General features: G+C 46.4%; 1 protein-coding gene across 3 annotated transcripts in view; it reads left to right on the forward strand.

Annotated features, from left to right (window-relative positions):
• Positions 1–20,784, forward strand: part of LOC137359168 (serum response factor-like) — a 66,723-nt gene that overhangs the window by 42,100 nt on the left and 3,839 nt on the right. For all 3 annotated transcript variants that reach the window (XM_068025239.1, XM_068025240.1, XM_068025241.1), the window contains exon 2: positions 18,035–18,301. In XM_068025239.1, the coding sequence (XP_067881340.1) occupies positions 18,035–18,301 (267 nt within the window). The remainder of the gene's footprint in view (positions 1–18,034; positions 18,302–20,784) is intronic.

A 20,784-nucleotide genomic window follows, 5' to 3' on the forward strand; every position in this document is an offset into this window, starting at 1 on the left:
GAGTGACGTCTCAATTCATTCCATCTTCGTTGCCTCCGGAGAATCCTTGGCATCAGGTGGCAGGACCGTATCTCCAACACCGAAGTCCTCGAGGCGGCCAGCATCCCCAGCTTATACACACTACTGAGTCAGTGGCGCTTGAGATGGTTTGGCCATGTGAGCCGCATGGAAGATGGCAGGATCCCCAAAGACACATTGTACAGCGAGCTCGCCACTGGTATCAGACCTACTGTCTGTCCTCGTCTCCGCTTTAAAGACGTCTGCAAACGTGACATGAAGTCCTGTGACATTGATCACAATTCGTGGGAGTCAGTTGCCAGCGTTCGCCAGAGCTGGCGGGCAGCCATAAAGGCGGGGCTAAAGTGTGACGAGTCAGAGACTGAGCAGTTGGCAGGAAAAAAGACAGAAGCGCAAGGGGAGAGCCAACTGTGTAACAGCCCCGACAACTAATTTTATCTGCAGCGCCTGTGGAAGAGCCTGTCACTCTAGAATTGGGCTTTATAGCCACTCCAGGCGCTGCTCCACAAACCACTGACCACCTCCAGGCGCTTGCCCATTGTCTCTCGAGACAAGGAGGCCAAAGAAGAGAAGAGTTACATACTCAAAAAAAACTCAATAAATTTGTCAAACAGGATCTCCCTTTAGTAAAACCATGTTGACTTGTTCGAATCATACTATGCTTTTTGAAGTGCAATGTTAAGATTTTAATTATAGTTTCCAGCATCTTCCCAATGATGGGCTAACTGGCCTATAGTTCCCTGTTTTCTCTCTCACTGCTTTTCAAGAAAGGAGGTAAACATTTGCTAACTTATAATCTGATGGGACCATTCCTGAATCTAAGGAATTCTGGAAAATCATAGCCAGCGCATCCACTATCTCTGCAGCTATCTCTTTTACAACCCTAGGCCATCTTGTCCCGGGAACTTGTTATATTTTAGTTGCTCAAGTTTCTCCAATGCATTTTCTCGACTGATATCAAAATCCTTAATTTCTTCACTCTCTCTTGGCCCCTAGGTTACTAACTGTTTCTGGAATGGAACTTGTGTCTCCTACTGTGAAGACAGACACAAAATATTTGTTCAATGCCTCTGCCATTTCCTCATTCCCCTTGCCTCTAAAGGGAAAAGTCTATTTTAGCTACTCTCTTCCTTTTCTATTTTACTTATAAAAGCTCTTAGTTACAATTGTTGTTATTTTTGAGTAAGGTTTATTTTAACTAGTAAACTACTGATTTTTAGTAGGATTGATCAGTACTAGTAAGGTTTTATTCTATGGTGTTGTATTTTTAAGGTTTTTAGCAGTAGCAAAGGGTCAACTAATAAACAAAGGAATGGCAGGGGTGCTTCAACCTCGAGAGTGCACCTCATGTGCTGTGTGGGAGCTCCAGAATGCTTCCCATATCCTGGAGAACCATTTGTGCAGGAAGTGTTGCCAATTGCAGCAGCCTGAGCTCTAGGTTTTGAAACTTGGGCAGCAGTTGGTGACACTGCAGTGCATTCATGAGATGAGAGCTACGTGGATAGCACGTTTATGGATGTGGTCACCCTGTAGCTTAAGGGTATGCAGGGAGAGAGGGAATGGGTGACCACAAGGCAGTCAAAAAGAATCAGGCAGGTAGTGCAGGAAACCCCTGAGTGCATCTCACTGTTCAACAGGTATTCAGTTCTGAATACTGAGGAAAGTGATGCTTCACCTGGGGAGTGCAGACAGAGCCAGGTCCATGGCACCATGGGTGGCTCAGCTGCACAGAGGGGTACAGGAGAGACTGGAAGAGCCAGAGTGATAGGTGATTCAATAGTGGGCAACAGATCGGCGTATCTGTGGCCACAGATGTGAATCGAGGATGGTGTGTTGCCTCCCAGGTGTCAGGGTCAATGATGTCACTGAGCGGCTGCAGAGCATCATGAAGGGGGAGGGTGAACAGCCAGCAGTTGTGGTCCACATCGGAACCAACGACATAGATAGAAAGAGGGATGTGGCCCTGCAGTTAGAATTTAGGGAGCTAGGTAAGAAATTAGCAAGCAGGAACTCCAAACTAGTCACCTCTGGATTATTCCCAGTGCCACGTACAAGTATGTATAGAAATAGAAGGATAAGACAGATGAATGCGTGGCTGGAAAGATGGTGCAGGAGGGAGGGCTTTAGATTTCTGGGACATTGGGACCGGCTCTGGGGGAGATGGGACCTGTACAGGCCGGATGTGTTGCACCGGAACAGAGTCGGGACTGGGTTCCTTGCGGGACATATTGCTAGTGCAGTCGGGGAAGGTTTAAACTAGATTGGTAGGAGGTTGGGGACCTGTGGGTAGACTTAGTTGGGACAAAATCAGAAATGAAAATGGGAGGCAGAAGATTAATGGATGAGTGTGGAAGACAGGGTTATAAAATAGAGTTTGGCAGTGTTCAAGGGTATCTATTTCAATGCAAGGAGTATAGCAAATAAAGCAGATGAGCTGAGGGCACAGATAGACATGTGGCAGTATCTTTGGCCTCCTTATCTCGAGAGACGATGGGTAAGCGCCTGGAGGTGGTCAGTGGTTTGTGAAGCAGCACCTGGAGTGGCTATAAACGCCAATTCTAGAGTGACAGACTCTTCCACAGGTGCTGCAGAAAAATTTGTTTGTCGGGGCTGTTACACAGTTGGCTCTCACCTTGCGCTTCTGTCTTTTTTTTCCTGCCAACTACTAAGTCTCTTCGACTCGCCACACTTTAGCCCCGCCTTTATGGCTGCCCGCCAGCTCTGGCGAACGCTGGCAACTGACTCCCACGACTTGTGATCAGTGTCACAGGACCTCATGTCACATTTGCAGACGTCTTTAAAGCGGAGACATGGACGGCCGGTGGGTCTGATACCAGTGACGAGCTCGCTGTACAATGTGTCTTTGGGGATCCTGCCATCTTCCATGCGGCTCACATGGCCAAACCATCTCAAGCGCCACTGACTCAGTAGTGTGTATAAGCTGGGGATGGTGGCCGCCTCGAGGACTTCTGTGTTGGAGGTGCGGTCCTGCCACCTGATGCCAAGTATTCTCTGGAGGCAGCGAAGATGGAATGAATTGAGACGTCGCTCTTGGCTGACATACGTTGTCCAGGCTTTGCTGCCATAGAGCAAGGTACTGAGGACACAGGCTTGATACACTCGGACTTTTGTGTTCCGTGTCAGTGCGCCATTTTCCCACACTCTCTTGTCCAGTCTGGACATAGCAGTGGAAGCCTTTCCCATGCGCTTGTTGATTTCTGCATCGAGAGACAGGTTACTGGTGATAGTTGAGCCTAGGTAGGTGAACTCTTGAACCACTTCCAGAGCGTGGTCGCCGATATTGTTGGATGGAGCATTTCTGACGTCCTGTCCCGTGATGTTCGTTTTCTTGAGGCTGATGGTTAGGCCAAATTTGTTGCAGGCAGCCGCAAACCTATCGATGAGACTCTGCAGACACTCTTCAGTGTGAGATGTTAAAGCAGCATCGTCAGCAAAGAGGAGTTCCCTGATGACTTTCCGTACTTTAGACTTCGCTCTTAGACGGGCAAGGTTGAACAACCTGCCCCCTGATCTTGTGTGGAGGAAATTTCCTTCTTAAGACTTGAACGCATGTGGGAGCAGCAGGGAGAAAAAAATCCCAAAAAGTGTGGGTGTGAGAACACAGCCCTGTTTCACACCACTCAGGATAGGAAAGGGGTCTGATGAGGTGCCGCTATGTTGAATTGTGACTTTCATATTGTCATGGAATGAGGTGATGATACTTGGTAGCTTTGGTGGACATCCGATCTTTTCTAGTAGTCTGAAGAGACCACGTCTGCTGACGAGGTCAAAGGCTTTGGTGAGATCAATGAAAGCAATGTAGAGGGGCATCTGTTGTTCGCAGCATTTCTCCTGTATCTGACGAAGGGAGAACAGCATGTCAATGGTCGATCTCTCTGCACGAAAGCCACACTGTGCCTCAGGGTAGACGCGCTCGGCCAGCTTCTGGAGCCTGTTTAAAGCGACTCGAGCAAAGACTTTCCCCACTATGCTGAGCAGGGAGATTCCACGGTAGTTGTTGCAGTCACCACGGTCACCTTTGTTTTTATAGAGGGTGATGATATTGGCATCGCGCATGTCCTGTGGTACTGCTCCCTCGTCCCAGCACAGGCAAAGCAGTTCATGTAGTGCTGAGAGTATAGCAGGCTTGGCACTCTTGATTATTTCAGGGGTAATGCTGTCCTTCCCAGGGGCTTTTCTGCTGGTTAGAGAATCATTGGCATCACTGAGTTCCGATTTTGTTGGCTGTAAGTACAGCTCATCCATGACTGGTAGAGGCTGGGCTGCATTGAAGGCAGTCTCAGTGACAACATTCTCCCTGGAGTACAGTTCTAGGTAGTGCTCAACCCAGCGGTCCATTTGCTTGCGTTGGTCAGTCATTATCTCCCCTGATTTAGATTTGAGGGGGACGATCTTCTTGGTTGGCCCAAAAGCTCTCTTAATGCCATCATACATTCCTCTGATGTTTCCGGTGTCAGAGGCCAGCTGAATATGACTGCATAGGTGTTGCCAGTAGTCATTTGCGCAGCGCCTGGCTGTTCTTTGTGCAGTGCTTCTGGCTGCTTTAAGTGCTACGGATGTTAACTCGCTGGGGGCTTTCTTGCAGTTCAGCAGTGCAATGCGCTGAGCGGCTATGACAGGTTCCAGCTCTTCAATGTGAGATTGAAACCAGTCTACATTCCTCTTCGCACGTTTGCCGTAGGTGGTCAAAGCTGGTTCATAGATGGCATCTCTGATGTGGGCCCACTTGGTCTCAGCATCCCCTGTGGGAGTGTTTTGAAGGGCTGTGACAAGTGAATTTAGAAATTTTTGTAACAGCTGTGGATGCGAAATTCCATAGCTATTATGGAAACATGGCTTGGCCATGTGAGCCGCATGGAAGATGGCAGGATCCCCAAGGACACATTGTACAGCGAGCTCGTCACTGGTATCAGACCCACCGGCCGTCCATGTCTCCGCTTTAAAGACGTCGCAAATGCGACATGAAATCCTGTGACATTGATCACAAGTCGTGGGAGTCAGTTGCCAGTGATCGCCAGAGCTGGCGGGCAGCCATAAAGGCGGGGCTAAAGAGTGGCGAGTCGAAGAGACTTAGCAGTTAGCAGGAAAAAATACAGAAGCGCAAGGGGAGAGCCAACTGTGGAACAGCCCCGACAACTAATTTTATCTGCAGCGCCTGTGGAAGAGTCTGTCACTCTAGAATTGGCTTTTATAGCCACTCCAGGCCCTGCTCCACAAACCACTGACCACCTCCAGGCGCTTACCCATTGTCTCTCGAGACAAGGAGGCCAAGGAAGAAGAACAGAAACATGGCTTAAGGAGGGACAGGAACAGCAGCTCAACGTTCCTGGTTACAGGATTTCTTAGACTCAATAGGGAGTGGGATAAGAAAGGACGGGGAGTGGCAATTTTGGTGAAAAAAACTATTACAGCTGTGAGGAGGGATGATATAGAACATAGAACACTACAGCGCAGTACAGGCCCTTCGGCCCTCGATGTTGCGCCGACCTGTAAACCATTTGACCTAAACTATTCCATTTTCATCCATATGTCTATCCAATGACCACTTAAATGCCCTTAAACTTGGCGAGTCTACTACTGTTGCAGGCAGGGCGTTCCACGCCCCTACTACTCTCTGAGTAAAGAAACTACCTCTGACATCTGTCCTATATCTATCACCCCTCAACTTAAAGCTATGTCCCCTCGTGTTTGCCATCACCATCCGAGGAAAAAGACTCTCACTATCCACCCTTTCTAACCCTCTGATTATCTTATATGTCTCTATTAAGTCGCCTCTCCTCCTCCTCCTTCTCTCCAACGAAAGCAACCTCAAGTCCCTCAGCTTTTCCTCGTAAGACCTTCCCTCCATACCAGGCAACATCCTAGTAAATCTCCTCTGCACCCTTTCCATAGCTTCCACATCCTTCCTATAATGCGGTGACCAGAACTGCACGCAATACTCCAGGTGCGGTCTCACCAGAGTTTTGTACAGCTGCAGCATGACCTCGTGGCTCCGAAACTCGATCCCCCTACTAATAAAAGCTAACACACCATATGCCTTCTTAACAGCCCTATTAACCTGGGTAGCAACTTTCAGGGATTTATGTACTTGGACACCAAGATCTCTCTGCTCATCTACACTACCAAGAATCTTCCCATTAGCCCAGTACTCTGCATTCCTGTTACTCCTTCCAAAGTGAATCACCTCACACTTTTCCGCATTAAACTCCATTTGCCATCTCTCAGCCCAGCTCTGCAGCCTATCTATGTCCCTCTGTACCCTACAATATCCTTCGGCACTATCCACAACTCCACCGACCTTCGTGTCATCCGCAAATTTACTAACCCACCCTTCTACACCCTCATCCAGGTCATTTATAAAAATGACAAACAGCAGTGGCCCCAAAACAGATCCTTGCGGTACACCGCTAGTAACTAAACTCCAGGATGAACATTTGCCATCAACCACCACCCTCTGTCTTCTTTCAGCTAGCCAATTTCTGATCCAAAGCACTAAATCACCTTCAATCCCATACTTCCGTATTTTCTGCAATAGCCTACCGTGGGGAACCTTATCAAACCCTTACTGAAATCCATATACACCACATCCACTGCTTTACCCTCATCCACCTGTTTGGTCACCTTCTCAAAAAACTCAATAAGGTTTGTGAGGCACGACCTACCCTTCACAAAACCGTGCTGACTATCTCTAATGAACTTATTCTTTTCAGGATGATTATAAATCCTATCTCTTATAACCTTTTCCAACATTTTACCCACAACCGAAGTAAGGCTCACAGGTCTATAATTACCAGGGCTGTCTCTACTCCCCTTCTTGAACAAGGGGACAACATTTGCTATCCTCCAGTCTTCCGGCACTATTCCTGTCGACAATGACGACATAAAGATCAACAACAAAGGCTCTGCAATCTCCTCCCTAGCTTCCCAGAGAATCCTAGGATAAATCCCATCTGGCCCAGGGGACTTATCTATTTTCACACTTTCCAAAATTGCTAACACCTCCTCCTTGTGAACCTCAATCGCATCTAGCCTAGTAGTCTGTATCTCAGTATTCTCCTCGACAACATTTTCTTTCTCCACTGTAAATACTGACGAAAAATATTCCTTTAACGCTTCCCCTATCTCCTCTGATTCCACACACAACTTCCCACTACTATCCTTGGTTGGCCCTAATCTAACTCTAGTCATTCTTTTATTCCTGATATACCTATAGAAAGCCTTAGGGTTTTCCTTGATCCTATCCGCCAATGACTTCTCGTGTCCTCTCCCTGCTCTTCTTAGCTCTCCCTTTAGATCCTTCCTGGCTAGCTTGTAACTCTCAAGCGCCCTAACTGAGCCTTCACGTCTCATCCTAACATAAGCCGCCTTCTTCCTCTTGACAAGCGCTTCAACTTCTTTAGTAAACCATGGCTCCCTCGCTCGACAACTTCCTCCCTGCCTGACAGGTACATACTTATCAAGGACACGCAGTAGCTGCTCCTTGAATAAGCTCCACATTTCGATTGTGCCCATCCCCTGCAGTTTCCTTCCCCATCCTGCGCATCCTAAATCTTGCCTAATCTCATCATAATTTCCTTTCCCCCAGCTATAATTCTTGCCCTGCTGTATATACCTGTCCCTGCCCATCGCTAAGGTAAACCTAACCGAATTGTGATCACTATCACCAAAGTGCTCACCTATATCTAAATCTAACACCTGGCCGGGTTCATTACCCAGTACCAAATCCAATGTGGCATCCCCCCTGGTTGGCCTGTCTACATACTGTGTCAGAAAACCCTCCTGCACACACTGGACAAAAACTGACCCATCTAAAGTATTCGAACTATAGTATTTCCAGTCAATATTTGGAAAGTTAAAGTCCCCCATAACAACTACCCTGTTACTCTTGCTCCTGTCGAGAATCATCTTCGCTATCCTTTCCTCTACATCTCTGGAACTATTCGGAGGTCTGTAGAAAACTCCCAACAGGGTGACCTCTCCTCTCCTGTTTCTAACCTCAGCCCATACTACCTCAGTAGACGAGTCCTCAAACGTCCTTTCTGCCGCCGTAATACTCTCCTTGATTAACAATGCCACACCCCCCCCCTTTTACCCTCTTCTCTGTTCTTACTGAAACATCTAAATCCCGGAACCTGCAACATCCATTCCTGCCCCTGCTCTACCCATGTCTCCGAAATGGCCACTACATCGAGATCCCAGGTACCAACCCATGCTGCAAGCTCACCCACCTTATTCCGGATGCTCCTGGCGTTGAAGAAGACACACTTTAAACCAAGTTCTTGCTTGCCAGTGCCCTCTTGCGTCCTTGTAACCTTATCCCTGACCTCACTACTCTCGACATCCTGTACACTGGGACTACAATTTAGGTTCCCATCCCCCTGCTGAATTAGTTTAAACCCCGCCGAAGAGCACTAGCAAATCTCCCCTCCCAGGATATTGGTACTCCTCTGGTTCAGGTGAAGACCATCCTGTTTGTAGAGGTCCCACCTACCCCAGAAAGAGCCCCAATTATCCAGGAAACCAAAACCCTCCCTCCTACACCATCCCTGCAGCCACGTGTTCAACTCCTCTCTCTCCCTATTCCTCACTTCGCTATCACGTGGCAACTCTGTTTGTTCTCGCTCTAAGCTTCCACCCTAGCTCCCTGAATTTCTGCCTTAAATCCCCATCTCTCTTCCTACCTATGTCGTTGGTGCCTATGTGTACCACGACTTGGGGCTGCTCCCCCTCCCCCTTAAGGATCCCAAAAACACGATCAGAGACATCACGAACCCTGGCACCTGGGAGGCAACATACCAACCGTGAGTCTCTCTCGTTCCCACAGAACCTCCTATCTGTTCCCCTAACTATGGAGTCCCCAATGACTAATGCTCTGCTCTTCTTCCCCCTTCCCTTCTGAGCAACAGGGACAGACTCTGCGCCAGAGACCTGTACCCCATTGCTTACCCCTGATAAGTCGTCCCCCCCAACAGTATCCAAAACGGTATACCTGTTGTTGAGGGAAACGGCCACAGGGGATCCCTGCACTGCCTGCTGGTTCCCTCTCCTTCCCCTGACGGTAACCCATCTACCTACTTCTTTTACCTGAGGTGTGACTACCTCCCTATAAACTCCTCTCAATAACCTCCTCCGCCTCCCGAATGATCCGAAGTTCATCCAGCTCCAGTTCTCTAACGCGGTTCTCGAGGAGCTGGAGTTGGGTGCACTTCCCGCAGATGCAGTCAGCAGGGACACTCTTGGCGACCCTTACCTCCCACATTCTGCAGGAGGAACATACAACTGCCTTAACCTCCATTCCCACTATTCTAAATTCCCAAAAAATCTATTGGAAGGTTCATCAAATGAGGCCATGTGGATTGAGCTAAGGAACAAAAAAGGGGCAATCACACTGCTGGGAGTGTACTATAGACCCCCAGTCAGAGGGAGATAGAAGAGCAGAAGAATGAAGCTGGGCAGTTGGAAGGGGTGGCAGTGGGAGAGCATTTTGGTAGTTGTGATCATAATTCAGTCAGTTTGAACATAATTATGGAAAAGGACAGAGATAGAACAGGAGTTAGAGTTCTCAATTGGGGCAAGGTCAATTTTACAAAACTGAGGAGTGATTTAGTGAAAGTGGACTGGAAACAGCTACTTGAAGGTAAATCAGTGTCACAACAGTGGGAGGCATTCAAAGGGGAGATTCAAGGGGTTCAGGGTAAACATGTTCCCACAAAGAAGGAGGGTGGAATGGCCAAATCTAGAGCCCCATGGATGTCAAGGAGCTTCCAGGGTAAGATAAGGCAGAAAAGGAAAGCTTATGTCTGACTCGGAGCACTCAATACTACAGAAAGCCGAGAGGAGTATAGAAAGTATAGGGATCAAATGAAACGGGAAATTAGGGAAGCAAAGAGAGGGCATGAAAGAATATTGGCAAACAAAATCAAGGTGAATCCAAATATGTTTTATCAATACATTAAGAGTAAGAGGAAAACTGAGAGTCGGGCCTATAAAACACCAAAAGGTAACCTATATGTAGGGGTGGATGATGTTGGTATGGTTCTTAATGAATACTTTGCGTCTGCCTTCACAGAAAAGGGGGACGTTGCAGATATTGTAGTTAAGGAGGAGGAGTGTGAAGTATTGGATGTGGTAAACATAGGGAGAGAGGAAGTATTAATGGGGTTAGCATCCTTGAAAGTTGATAAATCACCAGGGCCAGGTGAAATGTACCCCAGGTTGTTAAAAGAAGCAAGGGAGGAAATAGCGGAAGGTCTGACCATTTTCCAATCCTCACTGGATACCGGTGTGGTGCCGTAGGATTGGAGAACTGCTAACGTTGTACCTCTGTTTAAAAAAGGAGCGAGGGATCGACCGAATAATTACAGGCCAGTCAGTCTAACCTCAGTAGTGGGCAAATTATTGGAATCTATTCTGAGAGACAGGATAAACTGTCACTTAGAAAGGCACAGGGTAATCAAGGATGGTCAGCATGGATTTGTTAAGGAAAGATCTTGTTTGACCAACTTGATTGAATTTCTTCAAGAACTAACAAGGAAGATAGATGAAGGTAGTGCAGTTGATGCGGTCTACATGGATTTTAGCAAAGCTTTTGACATGGCAGACTGGTTTTAAAAAATAAAATCTCATGGGATCCCGGGAAGTGTAGCAAGGTGGATACAAAATAGGCTCAGTGGCAGGAAACTAAGGGTATTTGACGAATGTTTTAGCGATTTGGAGGGCTGTTTCCAGTGGCGTTCCACAGGGCTCCATATTGGGTCCGCTGCTTTTTGTGGTATATAAATGATTTGAATGTAAAGGCATGATCAAGAAGTTTGCAAGCAACACAGATTGGCCATGTGGTAGATAGCGAGGAGGATAGCTGTAGGCTGCAGGAAGATAATGATGGTCTGGTCAGATGGGCAGAAAAGCGGCAAATAGAATTCAACCTGGAGAAGTGAGAGGTGATGCATTTGGGGAGGTCAAATAAGGCAAAGGAATACACGATTAATGGGAAAACACTGAGAAGTGTAGAGGAAGTGAGGGACCTTGGAGTGAATGTCCACAGATCCCTGAAGGTAGCAGGACAGGTCGATAAGGTGGTTGAGAAGGCATATGGAATCCTTTCCTTTATTAGCTGAGGTATAGAATACAAGAGCAGGGAGGTTATGCCGGAACTGGATAAATCATTGGTTTGGCCACAACTGGAGTACTGTGTGCAGTTCTGGTCACCTCATCACAGAAAGGATGTAATCGCACTAGAGAGGGTACAGAGGAGATTTACGAGGATGTTGCCTGGACTGGAAAAATGCAGCTATGAGGAAAGATTGAACAGGCTGGGGTTGTTCTCCTTGGAACAGAGAAGGCTGAGGGGAGATCTGATTAAAATGTACAAAATTTTGAGGGGCCTGGATAGAGTGGAGGTGAAGGGTCTATTTACCTTAGCAGAGAGGTCAGTGACGAGGGGGTATAGATGTAAAATGATTGGTAGAAACATTAGAGGGGAGATGAGGAAAAACTTTTTCACCCAGAGGGTGATGGGGGTCTGGAACTCACTGAAAGGGTAGTTGAGGCAGAAACCCTCAAATTATTCAAAAGAAGTCTGGATATGCACCTCAAATGCTGTAATTTGCAGTGCTTTGGACCAAATGCTGGAAGGTGGGATTGGAATAGGTGGATCGTTTTTCAGCTGGCACAGACACGATGGGCCAATTGGCCTCTTTCTGTGACTTAAACTTTCTATGATTCTATTCTATGAATCTGTGTTTATATTGCTGGCCAGTTTACTCTCATTCTATTTTTTCCCTTTTTATCAACTTTTTGGTGGCCCTTTGCTGGTCTGTAACACACTCCCAATCCTCAGGTTTGATTAGATTAGATTAGAGATACAGCACTGAAACAGGCCCTTCGGCCCACCGAGTCTGTGCTGAACATCACCCATTTACACTAATCCCACATTCCCACCAAACATCCCCACCTGTCCCTATATTTCCCTACCACCTACCTACGCTATTGACAATTTATAATGGCCAATTTACCTATCAACCTGCAAGTTTTTTGGCTTGTGGGAGGAAACCGGAGCACCCGGAGAAAACCCACGCAGACACAGGGAGAACTTGCAAACTCCACACAGGCAGTACCTGGAATCGAACCCGGGTCCCTGGAGCTGTGAGGCTGCGGTGCTAACCACTGCGCCACTGTGCCGCCCTACTATTTTTTGCTGCATTGTCAGCCTCTTTTAGTCTAATACACTCCTTAACTTCCTGAGTGAGCCATGGATGGGTCTTTCTGGACGAGTTTTTGTTTTTGAATGGAATGTAATTTTGTTCAACCCTTTGAATTGTTTCTTTAAATATTTCCCACTGTTCATTTACCGCCATACCTTCCAGTCTATTTACCCAATTAACCTTAGCCAGTTCTCCCCATATACCTTTGTAATTGTCTTTTGATTAAGTTTAAGATTCTTCTGTGATTGAATTGTGTCACTTTCAAACTTAAGATGAAATTCACTGGTATTATGATAACTATTTCCCAGTGGATCTTTTACTATGATATTGCTCATTAACCCTGCTTCATTGCACAATACTAAATCTAAATTAGCTTTATCCCTAGTTGGCTCTACAACGTATTGCTCCAAGAAACGGTCACGAAAGCATTCTACAAATTCTTCATCTGGACCACTGTTGCCATTTTGGTTGTCCCAGTCTATAGGCAGATTAAAATCCCCACAATTAATATGTTACCCTTTATACATGCTCCAATTTCCCTTTTAATGTTCTGTCCAATAATATAATGACTGTTAGGAGGCCTGTAAACTACTCCCACCAGTATTTTCTGACTCCTATTCTGAATTTCCACCCAAACTGATTCTACTTCATGATTTTCTGAGGCCAGATCCCTGCTTATTAATATCCTTATGCCATCCTTTACTATCAGGGCTACCCCTCCTCCTTTGCCATTCTCCTCTGCCCTGTCTATTGCGTGCTGTTTCTGCTGTTCGGCATGCAAGTAGTCCTGTGTTGTAGCTTCACCAGACTGAGACTTCATTTTGAGGTATGCCTGGTGCTGCTCCTGACATGCCCTCCTGCACTCTTCATTGAACCAAGGTTGATCTCCCGGCTTGATGGTAATGGTAGAGTGGGGGATATGCTGGACCATGAGGTTACAGATTGTGGTTGAATACAATTCTGTTGCTGCTGTTGGTCCACAGTGCCTCATGGATGCCCAGTTTTGAGTTGCTGGATCTATTTGAAATCTATCCCATTTAGCATGGTGGTAGTGCCACACAACATGGTGGGTACCCTCAGTGTGAAGACGAGACTGCGTATCCACAAGGACTGTGCAGTGGTCACTCCTACCAATTTTGTCATGGACAGATGCATCTGCCACAGGTAGATTGGTGAGGACGAGGTCAATTATGTTTTTTCTTCTTGGTTCCCTCACCACCTACCGCAGACCCTGTCTAGCAGCTGTGTCCTTTAGGGCTCGGTAAGTAGTTGTGCTACCGAGCCACTCTTGGTGATGGACATTGAAGTCCCCCACCCAGAGTACATTGGGAGAGGGTCAGTGCCCGGAACTGAGGACAAAGCAGCCCACTTGATTGGCACCCCATCCACAAACATTCAGTCCCTTCAACACCGATGCACTGTGGCAGCAGTGTGTATCACATGCAAGATGCAGTACAGCAACTCACCAAGGCTCCTTAGACAGCACCTTCCAAACCTGTGACCTCTACCACCTAGAAGGACAAGGGTAGCAGACACATGGGAACACCACCACCTGCAAGTTCCCCTCCAAGCCACACACTATCCTGACTTGGTAATATATCGCCTTCACTGTCGCTGGGTCAAAATCCTGGAACTCCCTTCCTAACAGCACTGTTACTGTACCTACACCCCAAGGGCTACAGCTCACCACCACCTTCTCATGGGCAATTAGGAATGGGTGATAAATGCTGGCCTAGCCAGCGATGTCCACATCCCATGGATGAATAAAAAAGCACTGAGCCATGGTGTGATGATTCTGCTGTACATTTGAATGGCAATTTTGGCTGTTGATGTTTATAGTCCTGCTCATGTTAAAAATTGTTGACCGTTTCTGTGCACAGAATACAAGCATTGGGTTGGACTGACCACCAGGTCATTCAGTCGACAGTGGGCTTTGGCCATCAGCCCAACAGAATGTGGGAGACGGTCTAATTCACAAGTGGTAGTTGACACCACTGAGAATGAACACCCCCTAATGCTATATAAATGCCAGTGCTTACCTTTATGAAAGTTACTACACTTTATTGTAAAGCACTTCATGTGCCGTTTTTAGAGGCATTTCTGAACTGTGATGGAATGCTTATAAATGCAGATCCTTCGCTCTTTCTCTTCCCTGGAACACCAATTCCATTCCTCCAGCAGGAACATAAGAAATAGGAGCAGGAATACACCATTCAGCCCCTTTAGCCTGCTGTGCTATTCAGTATGATGGTGGCTGATCTGCCTCAACTCCACTTTCCTGCCCGCTGCCCATGTCCCCTGATTCCCTGAGATCAAATATCTGTTTATCTTGGACTTAAATATACTCAACGATGGAGCATCCACAACCCCTGGGGTGGAGAATTCCCCCCAAAGATTCACAAGCCTCTGAGTGAAGAAATTTCTCCTCTCATCCATCCTTTAAATTGAGACTGTGCCTCCATGTTCTCAATTCCCCATCTAGGGGAAACAATTTCAGCATCTACCCTGTCGAGATTCTTTTTAGAATCTTGTGTGTTTCAATGAGATCACTTCTCATTCTTCTCAACTCCAGAGTATAGACCCAATTTACTCAACCTTTCATCATAGGACAACCCTCTCAACCCAGGAACTAATCTAGTTAACAATCACTGTACCACCTTCAATGCAAGTATGCAGAGTTGTAGGGACACATCATGAGGCCATTCGACCCATTGAGTCCATGCTGGCTCTCCGTAGAGCTATCCAGTTAGTCCCATTCTCCTGCTGTATTCCTGTAGCTCTGCAATTTTATTTACAGCAAGTGCCCATCCAATTTCCTTTTTTATTGATCATCTCCACTTCCACCAGCCTCGTAGGCAGTGTGTTCCAGGTCAGTACAATTCACTGTGTTTCAATAAAAGAAGTTTTCCTCCCATCTCCCCAGCACCTCTTGACCAAACCTTAAATCTGTGACGACTCCTGTAGATATGGAGACTAAAACTGCACACAGTATTATCAGGTGTGGTCACACCAAAGCCCTGTACAATTGGAGGAAGATTTCTTTATTCTTGTACTCAAATCCCCTTGCAATAAAGGCCATTTGCCTTCCTAATTTCATGCTTTACCTGCATGCTAACTTTGTGTTCCTTGTACAAGCAAACCCAAGTCTCTTTGAACATCAACATTTAGAAGCTTCAAGCCTTTTAAAAAATATTCTGCTTTTCTATTCACCAAAGTGAATAACCTCACACTTCCCTGCTGATCCCCAACCTCCCCACCCGGTTGCCCACTCGCTTAACCTGTTGTCATCCTGTTTTTTTCTCTCCTCGGGAAATATACGGTGTGCCTTTAAGGCTGTGAGAGATCAGTACTACGTTGAGGCTGTGAGAGATCAGTACTACGTTGAGGCTGTGAGAGATCAGTACTACGTTGAGGCTGTGAGAGATCAGTACTACGTTGAGGCTGTGAGAGATCAGTACTACGTTGAGGCTGTGAGAGATCAGTACTACGTTGAGGCTGTGAGAGATCAGTACTACGTTGAGGCTGTGAGAGATCAGTACTACGTTGAGGCTGTGAGAGATCAGTACTACGTTGAGGCTGTGAGAGATCAGTACTACGTTGAGGCTGTGAGAGATCAGTACTACGTTGAGGCTGTGAGAGATCAGTACTACGTTGAGGCTGTGAGAGATCGGTACTACGTTGAGGCTGTGAGAGATCGGTACTACGTTGAGGCTGTGAGAGATCGGTACTACGTTGAGGCTGTGAGAGATCGGTACTACGTTGAGGCTGTGAGAGATCAGTACTACGTTGAGGCTGTGAGAGATCAGTACTACGTTGAGGCTGTGAGAGATCAGTACTACGTTGAGGCTGTGAGAGATCAGTACTACGTTGAGGCTGTGAGAGATCAGTACTACGTTGAGGCTGTGAGAGATCAGTACTACGTTGAGGCTGTGAGAGATCAGTACTACGTTGAGGCTGTGAGAGATCAGTACTACGTTGAGGCTGTGAGAGATCAGTACTACGTTGAGGCTGTGAGAGATCAGTACTACGTTGAGGCTGTGAGAGATCGGTACTACGTTGAGGCTGTGAGAGATCGGTACTACGTTGAGGCTGTGAGAGATCGGTACTACGTTGAGGCTGTGAGAGATCGGTACTACGTTGAGGCTGTGAGAGATCGGTACTACGTTGAGGCTGTGAGAGATCGGTACTACGTTGAGGCTGTGAGAGATCGGTACTACGTTGAGGCTGTGAGAGATCGGTACTACGTTGAGGCTGTGAGAGATCGGTACTACGTTGAGGCTGTGAGATCGGTACTACGTTGAGGCTGTGAGAGATCGGTACTACGTTGAGGCTGTGAGAGATCGGTACTACGTTGAGGCTGTGAGAGATCAGTACTACGTTGAGGCTGTGAGATCAGTACTACGTTGAGGCTGAGAGAGATCGGTACTACGTTGAGGCTGAGAGAGATCGGTACTACGTTGAGGCTGAGAGAGATCAGTACTACGTTGAGGCTGTGAGAGATCAGTACTACGTTGAGGCTGTGAGAGATCAGTACTACGTTGAGGCTGTGAGAGATCAGTACTACGTTGAGGCTGCCAGCCTCAGAAGTTACCAAGTGAAGGTGCATCTGGTTTCCTGGATACAACCATACAGAGAGGGACAACAGGACATATAATGTTGCCGATTGCCTTTTGAAAAATTGGCTAACGTGTTTGAGACAGACACACTGTGTCAGCATCTACTGAAGGAAATAGGAGAGCTCTCTGTCTATTCAGTATTTATTAAACACTCTCTCAATATTTTGAAGACGCTTCAAGCTAGACTAATTTCTTAAAAGAAAATAACCAATTACTGAACTGCTGAATTTCCGCTGGAAAAAAGAATTTAAATACTTCAACTACTGAACTGTAATTGCTGTGCTCATCGCTGCAGAAGAGTTTGATGCTTCAAATACTGAACTGAACTACCGTCTGATCCCATTGGACAACTGCGAAGACTTTAAGCAACTTCTACATTGAAGATTCCATTTTGTCAAACTTAAATCTGCGCAGACTTTAGTGTTATTTCTATTTGGGAAGCAATTTAAACAACAAAAATGCTATTAGTTTGAGTATATGTATTCGAATGTGGGAGTTAGATTCCCGTCTTTAGGTATTGGTTTATCTTTGTCTTGAACGGTTGTGCTATAACACTGTCCATATCTCTTTGCAGCTTCTCTTGTGTCCTCCTCACAGCTACATACCAAACTAACTTTGTATCATCAGCAAACTTGGCGTAATTGCTCTTTGTCTAAGCTGTTAATATAGGTTGTAAATAGCTGAGGCCCCAGCACTGATCCTTGCAGAACTCTACTATTTACAGCCTGCCAGCTTGAAAATGCCCGTTTATCCCTGCTGCTTGCTTCCTGACGGTTAACCAATCCTCTATCCAAGCTAATATATTACCCTCAACTCCATAAGCCCTTATCTTGTATTAGCCTTTTGTGTGGCACCTTATCAAATGCCATTTAGAAATCCAAGTATGCTACATCTACCGGTTCCCCTTTATCTATCTTACTAGTTACATCTTGGAAAAAAAACTTTAATAAATGTGTCGAGCATGGTTTCTCTTTTGTAAAACCATGTTGACTCTGTAACAGCGTAGTCTGTTGCATACAGCACTGCATGTCCTTGATATCACATGGATCCTAGTGGGTTGTGTTATATTGTGTTATCCAACCTTCTGTCGGAGTGGATTAATTGGCAGGTGAGATTATGGTGTTATGGGATTATAAATCCCTTTTTTTCTTCTCTCCACCCTGTTTTAATATGCAGGCCTACGAACTCTCCACACTAACGGGTACCCAGGTCCTCCTCCTAGTGGCAAGTGAGACGGGACACGTATATACCTTTGCCACACGGAAACTGCAGCCTATGATCACCAGTGAGACAGGGAAAGCGCTAATCCAGACCTGTTTAAATTCCCCTGATTCTCCTCCACGCTCAGATCCCACCACGGATCAGAGGATGAGTGCCACGGGATTTGAGGAAACTGATCTCACATATCAGGTATCGGAGACTGACAGCAGCGGGGAAAATAAGGTAAGAACCGGAAAAGGTGTGTGGTAGGAAGGAATAAAAATAACAAAATTGAGTGGCCAGGCAGTGAGTAGTGAGCATAGTGTCCAGCTGGCTGCTGAGAAAGTGATGTAGTGAAAGCAGTGATGTAGAGCAGGCTAGCAGGCCATGTTACAGGGAGGTGAACAATCTCAGTCACCAGTGATGTAGAGCAGGCTGGCAGGCCATGTTACAGGGAGGTGAACAATCTCAGTTACCAGTGATGTAGAGCAGGCTGGCAGGCCATGTTACAGGGAGGTGAACAATCTCAGTCACCAGTGATGTAGAGCAGGCTAGCAGGCCATGTTACAGGGAGGTGAACAATCTCAGTTACCAGTGATGTAGAGCAGGCTGGCAGGCCATGTTACAGGGAGGTGAACAATCTCAGTCACCAGTGATGTAGAGCAGGCTAGCAGGCCATGTTACAGGGAGGTGAACAATCTCAGTCTCCAGTGATGTAGAGCAGGCTGGCAGGCCATGTTACAGGGAGGTGAACAATCTCAGTCTCCAGTGATGTAGAGCAGGCTGGCAGGCCATGTTACAGGGAGGTGAACAATCTCAGTCTCCAGTGATGTAGAGCAGGCTGGCAGGCCATGTTACAGGGAGGTGAACAATCTCAGTCTCCAGTGATGTAGAGCAGGCTGGCAGGCCATGTTACAGGGAGGTGAACAATCTCAGTCTCCAGTGATGTAGAGCAGGCTGGCAGGCCATGTTACAGGGAGGTGAACAATCTCAGTCTCCAGAATTGTTTCCCCCCTCCATGTACTGGAGGGAGAGACTCCGGCTAGGGACTATTTCCTGGGCATTGATAACTATCTCAAACCGTGACCTGTGGATATTTGGAGAAGGCAGGCTCAGTGAGTCGATGCACTGTCTCGTGCAGTACTCAGCCTTGCAGGCTGGGGGTGGAGGTGGAATCTCTGGTTCAGAGCTGGAGCTAATAGCACTGGAAATACCACTGGCATTAGCTGGGTTTAGGGAAGGTACACCACAGCGTGGCTTCATGCTGTTAATTGACAGTGATAAGTCACTTGCTATAACGTGCATGGTGGATGGGGCAGTGCAACAGTCTAGAAGTGGCCATGAAGTGTTCCCTGGGAGATAGCTTGCTTACATTGGTTATCCGGACATCCATATGGAGACTGACTATTGAGCTGAGGGCTCCTAGTGGTCATTTCACTGAATTGTGACCAAATTAACCACCTCGAGGGGAGAATATATCTTTTTAAGCATCATTCTTTCACTTTGTGAGAAACAGGGACACTGCCAGACCTTGCTGAGCTTTGTGCAAAGAATTAGGTGATGAGGCTGTTAGCAATCACACTCCGCTGGTTTTTTGACATCTTGGCTACTTGCTGAACTCTCTTGTGGGCCAGTTTGAGAGTGAGAGATCTGTGGGGAGGGGGAGAGCAGAAGAGAAACCAAATAAGAGCACCAATCTTATTAGTTAACTGAACAGAACCTTCATTGTGTGTTTGAATGTTTTTATCCTGTGTGTGTGTGTGCATCATAATACTTACAAGATATGATCAGAGCTGTGTGCTTCAACTGGGAGGAGATGGTGTTGAGGGTGGGTGAAGATGCTGGGAGTAACATGATTAGGAATAATCTGCCTGGGACAAGTCTAATTCTAATGTTTCAACCTTTGAGCAGAGTTTTTGCTAATATTCCACTTTTAAATTGAACTTTCCACTTGTCACATTTGTATTCTCTGCTACTGATCTGAATTGATAGTTTGTTTCATTTATACCATTTAATATCGTGACATTGCCCAAGTCACATGATGAATATATTTATTTCTGCTAAGTATTTGGGATATCAGAAGGAATTTGTGCCTGTACCACCTGGTGGCCAGAGCGTGTAACTGTGCTACAATGAGTGACTGCCTGCCCCAATTTAATTGCACTATGTTAACATAGCAATTACTAGATGAAGAAAAAGATCAATGTCTAGTTTGCATCTACCATCCTTGTGGTCACGTGATACATAACATTTAGCATTGTAAATGACTAACAGAAAAGTGTGACCAAACATTGTGACAGCAGGAAATGAGGTTGATGAACCGGAACTATAGTCCTAACTGAGTTTTGTCATAAGATTTTAAAAACCCTGCTGCTTTAACTTTGTCTAGTCTGAAGAGTTTGCGTTTCTCTTGCCTTGTTTCTTTTGTATGTACAGTATATAATTTTTGTTGGAAATAGCAGATCTGGCTGCATCTGTGGAGAGAGAAAAACAGATTTAATGTTTCAAGTCTCGACCCTTCAGAATTGGGAAAAGTTGGAAATGAGAGGTTTTAAACAAGTGAAATGGGGGGAGAAAGAAGAGGGACGGTTGTGATCGGGTGAAGGACAGGAGAGATTAAATGACAAAAGGGTTCATGTGCAAGGCCAAAGGGAGTGGTAATGGGACAAGTAAAGAAACGTGTCTGGGTGAGGTGTAAATAGCAGGAGAGCAATTATACAAACACA

The sequence above is a fragment of the Heterodontus francisci genome, unplaced genomic scaffold (assembly GCF_036365525.1).
Source record: "Heterodontus francisci isolate sHetFra1 unplaced genomic scaffold, sHetFra1.hap1 HAP1_SCAFFOLD_824, whole genome shotgun sequence".
Lineage (NCBI taxonomy): Eukaryota > Metazoa > Chordata > Chondrichthyes > Heterodontiformes > Heterodontidae > Heterodontus > Heterodontus francisci.